Source organism: Amblyomma maculatum, chromosome 1 (genome assembly GCF_055883805.1).
Source record: "Amblyomma maculatum isolate TAMU_Amacu chromosome 1, ASM5588380v1, whole genome shotgun sequence".
In the NCBI taxonomy this organism is placed as follows: domain Eukaryota; kingdom Metazoa; phylum Arthropoda; class Arachnida; order Ixodida; family Ixodidae; genus Amblyomma; species Amblyomma maculatum.
This window is the reverse complement of record NC_139344.1, coordinates 89,706,513-89,716,693: the sequence shown is the minus strand read 5'-3', so window position 1 is coordinate 89,716,693 and position 10,181 is coordinate 89,706,513. Positions and strand designations below refer to the sequence as shown.

The window sequence follows — 10,181 nt, the reverse complement described above, 5'->3', positions numbered from 1 at the left end:
CATTAATGATTGGCATGTCTTTCCTATTTCTGAGCAAATACAGCCACCGACTTTTTTTTTTTTTTATTTTAGTTGAGCGTTTGAATGGAGATGCGCGTCTAAGTATTTGCTGATGTATTGAAAGATAACTCAGAATAATAATTAAAAAAAAAAGGATGCTATGGGCTCTGATCTGCACGGAAGCGCCAACGAATAGGAAGCTATCAAATGTAAAACGTATTAGAGGCATGTAGAAAGGAACAAAACGAAACGTTAGAAACCGCCGCATATATAAATGCAGTAGCACGCTTATGCATACAAACTGACACAAACATACATGCTTGTGGAAGTCGAAACCATACGCTCGAGCATGACAGGAAGGCTAAGGACATAAAATGTTGGCATAGTTAGTGCTGGGAGGAGAACGTCTCCGTCTAGCGACAGGCGCTTGCATCTCCGTAGCCTTGCGGCTGTGGCCGCGCAGCCCAGATGAACAAAACTTGGGAGTCAAACATTGCAGCGTTAATGATTTTGTTGGTATGATAAAAAGACGGAGCTGTTGCGTTCACGGAAGAAGGCAGTAAGAAAAAGAAATGAGAAAAAACGAGTCTAAAACAATTAAGTTTTTGGGACACTTCGCCATCGTGACATACAGCTGGCCAAATCTTTAACTGCAGCAGCGGCGATGGTCGCCTTTCCTGTGCTCCTGCGCCTTAGGGCGGGCAAAACTTGCCGGAAGGTCAAGATTAAGCAATGGCTTGATGAGCTTACGCTTATACTTGGACATTTAGCAGGTTAATTCCTCTGTTGTGCTCAGAATAACAAAAAATGCGACCGCCATACACGCCAGTTAAAAATTTGGGCGGCTGCACAATATGGCTAACTGATCGTATCGAAGTCGTCCACTCCAATTTAAGGCATGAAACTTTAAAGGAAGCACCTAGAACACAAAAAAGGCGTTTTCATGAAGTTATCTATAAGGCTGCATATACAACGCATACGTTTTAAACATCGTAGTGCAGCAGGAATTGAAAATATTCGCATACGCTGCAGTTTGAGTGAGGGGGAGCTGCCGAGCGCGAAGTTTTTGCGTGCTCATTTTATGAGTCTTTTTGGACGTTACTAGGGTCTGAATCTATAGCCCCATGCGTTCTTGATATGTGTTTTTATGGGCTCTTGATATCCATGAATGAAAGGTTGAAGAAAGTTAATAAGGTATGTAGCGCAAGCACACACTGGCTCTAAGGTGCTTTGTCTGTGAGGACAGTGACCGTGATAGAAACGTATCAGCATCTTCACATTCCTGCAGCTAATTAGGCTGCCTGCAGCAAAGTTAGCCTTCTGTGCAGTCGCTTAAACGATACATGTAATCTAGGAACCAGGAAAGAAATAATATTCCATCTAATTAGTGAGATCGAGCCGCAATATTTGCCAACCGTAACCAACAAGAATGAGTTAAAGTGAAAATACATACAAAAGTTACTGCATTAAAAAAAAGTATTACCCTCTCAACCCGAAAACACCCTGCATATATGCCTATAGGCATATCTTCATGCATGTGGACGGCTGCATGAGGCATGCTGATGTGCTTCCATGTCTTGTCAGTGCATCTCGTGGACACCACTAGTGCACATTCTGTAGCTTTAATTTGCTGAAGATTGATGTCTGCTTTAGCAAGAATTGCTGTTTCGGAGCCCTGTATAGGCTCACCTATAAGGCTCTCTCCTCAGAGAGCCGCAACCGCGGCATCCTCGGTACTGAGAGGCCCCGTCGGGGCGCGTGGATCCGCAGGTGAGTGGGGCCATGGCGGCCGGGCAGCGCAGCGCCGCTGAGGCGGCCTGGCTGCTGCAGGTGGCATGCTAGCCCGGGCTGCCATGCGCCAGCGCAGCGGTCCCGGCAGCAGCAGCAGCAGCGTGAGAGCGGCGGCGGCGGCGGCGGCGGCACCGGCGGCGGGGGCCCGGGCGACCCAGAGCGGCCAGCAGGCACCGCGGCGTTCGCGCAGCGCCCCGAAGCGTCACCACGGATCACGCGCAGGCGCCGCACGACCATCAGCCGGCTGGCGAAGGCAAGAGCATGTCCTTCCTGTTCCGCTTCCACGACCTGATTGGAGGCATCCATGTGCCCATCGACGACGGCGTGGACAAGCTGAACCGCAAGTACACCCTGGTGGTGTTCCTCTTCCTGGCGCTGCCCATCTTCACGCGCCAGTACATCGGCGACCCAATCGAGTGCTTTACGCCGACCTACTTCACGGACGCCCAGGCGCGATTCGTCAACAGCTACTGCTGGACCGCCTCCACCTACTACCTGGTGAGCGACGCCGAGGGCGACGAGGCGGCCGAGGCTCCGCCGCGAGAGCCGCCGGACCCGCGGGTGCAGCCTGAGGAGCTGGACTACGCGGGCTTCGAGACCCCGCCGGCGGGCGGCGCCGAGCGTCTGCGGCGCGTGCACGTCTCGTACTACCAGTGGGCGCCGCTGATCCTGCTAGTGCAGGGCTGCTGCTTTCACCTGCCCTTCGTGCTGTGGGGCGCGTGCGCGCACAGCGCGGGCGTCAAGCTGCGCCGGCTGCTCAAGCGGGCCTCGGACATCGCCAGCCTGCCGCCGGGCTGCCAGCAGCGCGAGGCCCTCCTGTCCGAGTTTGTGGACCAGTTCCACACGCTGGTGGCCGGCAGCGCGGGCTGCTGCACTGACCCGGCCTGCGGCCTTCCGCTCGCCTGCCGCTGCGTGGGCGGCCCCACGCGCTACCTCTGCCTACTCTACCTGCTGGTCAAGTCGCTCTACGTGCTCAACGTGGGCCTCCAGTTCCTGCTGCTCACCGCCTTCCTGGGCCGCGGCTTCCTGCGCCATGGCCTCGAGCTGGCGCGGCGGCTGGCCGCCGACGGCGACTGGTGGAACTCGCCGCGGTTCCCGCTGCAGACGCTGTGCCAGGTGCGAGCCGCGCTCCAGGGCGGTCTGCGCACCTACCTCTGCCGCTGCGTACTGCCCATCAACGTGTTCAACGAGAAGATCTTCTCCGTCGTCTGGTTCTACCTGGCGCTGCTGCTGCCGCTGAACCTGGCCAGCCTGCTGCTCTGGCTGTGGCGCTGCTTCCGCTGCAACCGGTTCGCCTTCGTGCGGCTCTGCCTCTGGAGGACCCGCATGGTGAGCCTGGGCGAGCTGTCGCGCGTCTCGCGCAAGATCGCCGTCAACTACCTGGGCTGGGACGGCGTGTTCGTGCTGCGCCTCATCGAGAACAACCATGGCAGCGCCATGGCCACCGTCATCCTGGGCCGCCTGTACGACTTCTACGCCAACCAGATGAAGGCGCAGGACGACGGCTCCGATGTGGAGCTGGGCCCCATGCCGCCCTCGGTGGCCGCCCAACAGTCCGGCGCCATGCACCCGTGTCACGGCGCGCCCTGCCACGGCGGCGCGGCCGCGCCCTGCGCCCACCAGTTCGGTGCCAGGCGGCCCGGGGGCTACTGGGGCAAGTGAGCGCGCAGCAGGGACCTAGCCAGTTACCGTAGCCGGCCCTAGCGGCCGCTAGGCTCGCCTAGAGCACACACATGTATCCCAGAGAGGGCCGCCCTCGCTATGCAAGCCCGGCGAGGCGGCCTCCACACCGCCTCGCGCGTGGCACCGTGTATCTCTATCGCCCCGGGCCCTGCTGCGGCCGCTGGCCCCAATGGCAGCCAGACCCCTTGGTACCGCCTGGGGGCGCCTCTCTCACGGCCGCCCCGACTAGTAGCTCGCCAGGGGCCGCCTCCCGCCGGACCGCCGCTCTCCGGGCAGCCTGTGCGCAGGTGAGCGCCGCCGCCGCCGCAGCCCCGAAGGCCTCCACGACCCCTTCTCTCGCAGGCCTCCTTCCAGCCCGGGCGACGACGGCCGGCACCAGCGCGAGGTGAACACCCCTTCCGCGCCCTGCGCGCCGCCCGCGGTCCGTCTGGCCGCCGCGGGCGTCGCGCAGCGCCGCTCGAGGGGGCGGCCGCGCTGGGGGCCGCTGGCAACCATGTACACGGCGCGTGCCACAGCGCGGCCTGCCCTCGAGAGCCGAATTTTGTGTTGCCTGCGTCCTCTGTTAAGTACACACACGTAGCGTCCAACTAATGGCGACATGTTTCATCTAGTTGCACCGCTGCTGCCTCTGTTTCTTCCCGTGCGCGCATTACTACTCCGTTCCCACTGTTTTCGACATCTGAACTGAGGCGATGCACCGGTCTGGTGCGACCGTTTTTCACTGGCAACTGAGCCCCATAAAAGTGTACAATGTTCAAACGTAGTACTGCAATGTTTATTTTATCACGCAATGCTTCGTGTCGAAGTTGCACTGCCACTGTTACTATGTCATGGAAGGAATCTGCGGAGGAGGATGACAATCACTCTGAAGCCGTTCCCTTGGAAAAAAAAGGAAGTTTTCATTTTGTGGCTCTCCCTATGAACTGTGATTACCACGCAACGCAGACCAGTGGGCTGTGGACGTCTCTGATACAGGATTATGGAAGAAAGCGAAGAAACCCGAATGGAGCATGCAAAGAAATGTATAGTGTTGAAAATGCTTGGCCACGCACTCATGTTACTTGTAGCCTGTACGTTATTGCTGTTTGAGTACACAGATGTTAAGTGATAGAAGAAGACAGATATAACTCAGAGAACCTAGCTTTTTTCCTTTGGCTCTATGATGACTCTCCTTGGTGGGGAAATCGACATTGAAACGAGGTTATTTCCTTCGTACTTTTGGCTCTGGCATACTCTTTCAAGAATGTACTCTCGTGAAGCTCGAAAGCTGCCACACGGAAGTATCTCTTCTTGAGTTTCGCACGTGCAAGCGAACGATACCGTCGCTATCATTCTACCCTGGAAAAGTGTGAATATTGTTACAGTATCGTGTTACATCTCTCGTGGAGAGTTAGCCCGTCCAGGGCCTAACACTTTTTGGGCACAACTGCAGCACTAATATACAGAGGAGCTGCTTTACTTAATTACAGATAGGTTCCGTAATGATTAGCTTTTTTTCTCGCCGAAAATTTCGAACCATTCGCCCCTTCCCCTCCCTTCATGAAACTCGATGGGAGTGTCGCAGCTTTTTGCGGTGCAGTATATCTTGACATATAAGATTATGTGGATTGTTCTGGATGCAGAAACACTTTCCATTTTTATATCAAAACTCTTCTGTACTTCAGTGTCGCTCAGATCAGTCGGTTTCAGCAAATCACGCCGTCTTCAGCTTTCTAGTTCGCTAGTCTTGGTTCCTGCCCTACGCGTGAACTGAGAAATAGAGAGTATCCAAACCCTAGCGACAAAGCACTGAAAATGACCGAGAAAGCTTTTGTTTTGTTTTTCTTCTCTATGCTAGCGAGGCGGTGCTTTAAGAGGTGCATTCATCAACCATTCCAGCAGCTGACTTTATTACGCCATAAAATGCTCCATGTATGTGGTGCCATGTTGTGACGTGCGAACTGAGACGTCCAGTGGGGGTCTCGTTGCAAAGTGAGCGATGTGGTGGTGATTGAAACAAGGGTGGCGCTGGATCTATATATATGCAAGGTGCCCCACATAACGAGTGTCACTGATTTAAGAAGCCGCGAAATATTACAAACTTGAAAATGAAGCTGGCTGTTTCCTCGAAGCAGCTGGCTTTTGGTTTCATCGTTAATTACTAAATTGCCTTCAAATTTCACACCACTTAAGGCAGTGAAGAGTTAGAGAGCATCAGCATGTCAGGAAAGCGCAACAAGAAGCAGTAATGCCCCAAGTGCATGATTATCGTGGCTGTATTTATCTCGGCAATATGTCTAGAGCTTGAAAAAGAGCCAGGCAGGTCCGAAACCACTGCCACAGGAGGGCGTTAACGCTTGCCAGCTGTATTATTAGCTAATAGTCAGGGAGATTTACAGACATTAGTAGGTTTGTGCAGCCGAAGGTGTAGACGTCTTTACGGACAAATAAGTCACGCTTGGTGATATTCGTCGAAACTTCTATTTATGTGTGCACTGTACGCCGTCATCAGATACAAATACAATACCAGCATCTTGGAGTATTAGTAGGCTAAATAAGCGAGAGACGTATATACACGGAAAAGTAAGAACGGGCGAAGAGAGAAAAGGTGTTGCGGCAAGGAAGCATAGATAATTAAGGATGAACAATAGATATGAAGTACAGAGAGGTATCTATAAAGGAATAATAGTGCCAACGCTTACTTTTGGGAAAATGAATCGGACCAAAGGGCAAAACTTCAGCTGGGCCTAAAAATAAACCGGAGAGCAGACCCGCAAATGAGGCAAATGGGCATGGCATCATTTGTAGCGCCAAGAATACAATGTAAAATCTTATCTGGAGAACGTCTGTGGAAACTGGACATAAAGAGATTGGCATTAAAGTGAATAAATACTTGCACAGAAGAAGCATTGTTTTCAATTGGCAGAAAAGAACTGGCAGAAAAATAACCACTAATGATGCAGGAAACCTGAACAGGAAAAATATAGATCTTCAAACGCCAGGTTAAGAAGGCAGATAATGAGAGGTGGATTAATCCAGTGAAAATAGAGTCAGAGTTTTGAGCTTTGCAGAGATTGGAAAAGTCAAGTAAAGGTCGCAATCGCTCTGTGATCATTTAAGAGGCGGTACCCTGCTGTTTGAAGAGAGATCAAGGTGTGTTAGAATGTGAGGCTAATGGAAATCTTTAGCCAAGATGATGAAGCATGGCCATCATGTAGTCAGTCTGTAGAAACAGTTGAACATGTTTTACTGGAATGCGGCACTATATTTATGTCAATGCAGGCACAGTCCCTCTCCACGAGGCCATATATTATAGATATAACAAAAATAATTAGAGTGGATTGGCAATAGTTATGCATAAAATAAAAAAAAAAACTATTGGAAGACTGGTGAGTAAAAAGCAGGGTAGGGACTTAAAGATACAAGATCAGAATTCTAAAGCGGGATTGCACACGAGTCAACCGAATTCATTTTTCGTTTAGAAGGAAGAATGTTTAGATAGTGTCTGTAATTTGGCCCGCTTTTTTAGATTAAAAAAAAAAAAAAACGAGCGCGGGACGCCCTCTATCACCCCGTTTCAAAGGGGACACTCCTAACCCATCCTATACAGTCCGCTCGTTGAGATGGCGTCTTCAAGAACGCGCTGTTGCAAGCGCTGCAAGATCAGGCGAATGTCATTTGTCCTGTTCTAAATTTGGCATTTTTTCTCTTTTTTTATAGCGAAAGAAAAAGCCGTTCAAATTAAAGTAACTTTTCTTAGACACTGTCTAAGTGGTGACGTTGACCAATTTGTTCGTGCTGATTGGTTGTTAGTTTTTCCCTCAAAACTACAAACTCCGCTGTTTCTACCTTTTTACAATGACTTACAGTATTGCGTATGGATATATTGTTCTTTTTCTGTACAGGTTTCAAGCATGTTAACGAATTTTAAATAATTCCTTAATTAGCATGAAGTGATACGTACTCTGCTTTGCACCGCGTGTCTGCCAATAGAAATGTACCAATTTGCTCCGGTGACTCATGCCGGTTTTCTCTCCAACTCATGGTTCATGTTACATGGTACATCTCGTATACTGAATGACATTTTTGTGGGCGGCTAATAAAAAAAGTTTCAACAAAGGAACACCGCGTTTTTTGTGGTTTGCATTCCCCTTTCTTATACCGGGCAAGACGGCCGCACACACTAAGGTAAGAGGTGTTGATAAGATAGCAACTAATAATTGAAGCGTAAGAATAAATAAATCGGCAAATGAGCAATATGAGGAATCTATTTCAGCTGGAGATGTAAAGGTACTTGTAATTTACGTACGCGATTCGACCATCTGCAAGAACGAACTGGTAACACGTGAAATAAAAGCCCGAAGAAATTTGGCTGCTTGCCATTCCGTGAAAAACTGCAGTTTTTGGAAATGGCAGCCTGCGTCTCCTGCTTCGTGGAAAAATCCTGCACCAACTGCGGCGGCTTTGTGACTGTATCGTTTAGCAATAATAATTTAGTCTGGTCGCTGGGACCGCCCCCCCATCTCGATAAAAGGAAACTCAAACGTCGTCGTGCACTGATACCTCAATGTGCAATTATACTACAGCCCTGTATTACTGAACGTTCGATAGCCGTTCTGTCGGCTTTGGCGCGGACGAAATTCGTAATTATGGCTATTAACGGGACGAAAATAGTGCTGCCCATGAGATTTTGAAGCAATCCCTCCAGATTTATTCCTTATGCCACACAAGCTCATTAACCCTATAATTTTCCCCTTAGCATTCATTTATTCGCAAATTAATTTAGTGGACATGTTACTTTCGATCACATTAGGCGTATCTAGCAGCTTGTTAAATTTCTCGAGTCTAAGCAATTACAACTTCGAATACAATTGATGAAAAGCTGGTTGACATATTAAGAAAAATATATTTGTGCATAACGAGAATTTGTGGAATCGATCATTTATGAATGTCTGTGAACGGCAATGCTGAGCAGAAATAGTAATGCACGCTCAATAAATCAGCAGCAAATTGTAGAACTGGTCTATCTCTTGCTAATCAAGTAGTACATTTAATTGAATTTCGGGAATATTTCTCGTTAGGGTTATTTATGTTTTGCCATGGAGTCATATTTCGGCAAGTCTTTGCTCCTCCGGCGGATGGCGGTTCCTTCCTTTTCTAATAAATATGTCGAAGACACTGTTTCTTCAACAGTCTGAGGAAGTGTTGCGTCTGTACGAGCCTTAAAGAAGAAGACTAATTACATCTTTGCTGCCTCTACCGTGAGTGATACGACAGGTAATATATAAAGGCAACGTTTCTGACACCAAAGCTAGAGTTTTATTCTTGTTCACGTGCCAGTTTCTAACCCACCATGTACTTCACAATAGTTAGACTTACTCTAGAAACCTGAGCTTTGCTCCAGGATTTCTCCCTGCGTTTCTAGAAGTAACAATACACGGTGTCTGCGTTACAGCCGAAAGCAAGGCTCAACTCAGTGATGCTGTAAATTTTTCAGTAGCCAAGCTTGTAGATACCTGGACCGAGCACGTGCTGCGCCCAGTCGCGCTGTTTCGCCACTAAATTTTGGAAGGATAGATGCAGCAATTCCTGCACTAGCTGTACTGAACAGCAGTTATTCGCAGAGGCATTGGCGACGGCAGCTTGACTAGCCGAGTATCTTTGATGATAACAGCCACTATTGAGCGATTTTGGTGTGAAGTAAGGTCAAAATACTTGGAACAGAAATTAAAAATAATAGTGACAAAACTGTTAGAACTACAGTCACGCTTCAAGTTTGCATTTTTCTTTGAATGTGGTACCCGGACGACGGAAGTGTACGTCGCTGTGGACGACGCTGTCAGCGCTTTCAGGCGTCGTACACCATATATATCCCCCACCCCCCCTCTCTCGCCTTTTACCAAATAGCTTAGCAGGCTTCAATAAGGCCAAGTAGCCAGGTTCGGAAGGCAAAAGACCAGAATAATTATAACATAAAAATTCGAGTATTTCTCAAATAAGTAAGCGAGCATTCAAAAGATCGGCCTTTTGTTTTTGTTTTTCAAAAGTGATTTTTCAAGAAAAAAATTAAAAAAGAAGTAAATACGTTTTTTTTTATGGTTCATAAGATCCCTCTGCACAATTCTTGAAGGACGTGCCACTACGCTGTTTTGAGCAACACCTTTTTTCATATTAGTTAACAAAAACAAAGAACCTAGTTGGGACATGCAGAGCGCTAAATTTCTCTTCATTAAATGAAATGCTGATGCACGTAGCTCAATGTAGCCCCCCCCCCCCCCCCCCCCAAAAAAAAAAAGAAAGAAAAAAAGCTAAAAAATCGCATTTCACATAATTATGAACATAAGCGCCTGAAAAGATGGTGAAGTAAAAGTTTTTTGAGCCAACTACCATGCATGCATGGTTCCCGAGCTGCTGCTACGATTGTAGCAAATCTTCCCGACAAAATTTCTTTTACCCGTATTATTAGCGTTTCGGTGTAACTTGGTGACCAGTGCTTATCAAATTTTATTTCACTTCCATTTCCTCTTGATCACTGACTCTTGATGATTCGATCAAGTCTGTTCGGTGGTTTTCCATTACACCCCGACTGTCTCGGAAATTGATCATACTGCTGTATTTTTTACTCTCGCGTCCCGTGATTTCCAGGAAATTGCTAGTTGGGCACCTGGTCGGCATACACATGGGGATATTTCACTAACTGTGCTTGCATGTGGCGATTATTTGCGAAG

At 48.9% G+C, this 10,181-nt stretch overlaps 1 protein-coding gene across 1 annotated transcript; it reads left to right on the top strand.

The window, feature by feature from the left end:
• The first annotated feature begins 1,782 nt into the window (after positions 1–1,782).
• LOC146203120 (innexin unc-9-like) lies at positions 1,783–7,567 on the top strand. Its single transcript, XM_084588534.1, has one exon. It carries the CDS (start codon positions 2,053–2,055, stop codon positions 3,451–3,453), a length of 1,401 nt encoding a protein of 466 aa, XP_084444660.1. The 5' UTR covers positions 1,783–2,052; the 3' UTR covers positions 3,454–7,567.
• The last annotated feature ends 2,614 nt before the right edge of the window (positions 7,568–10,181 follow it).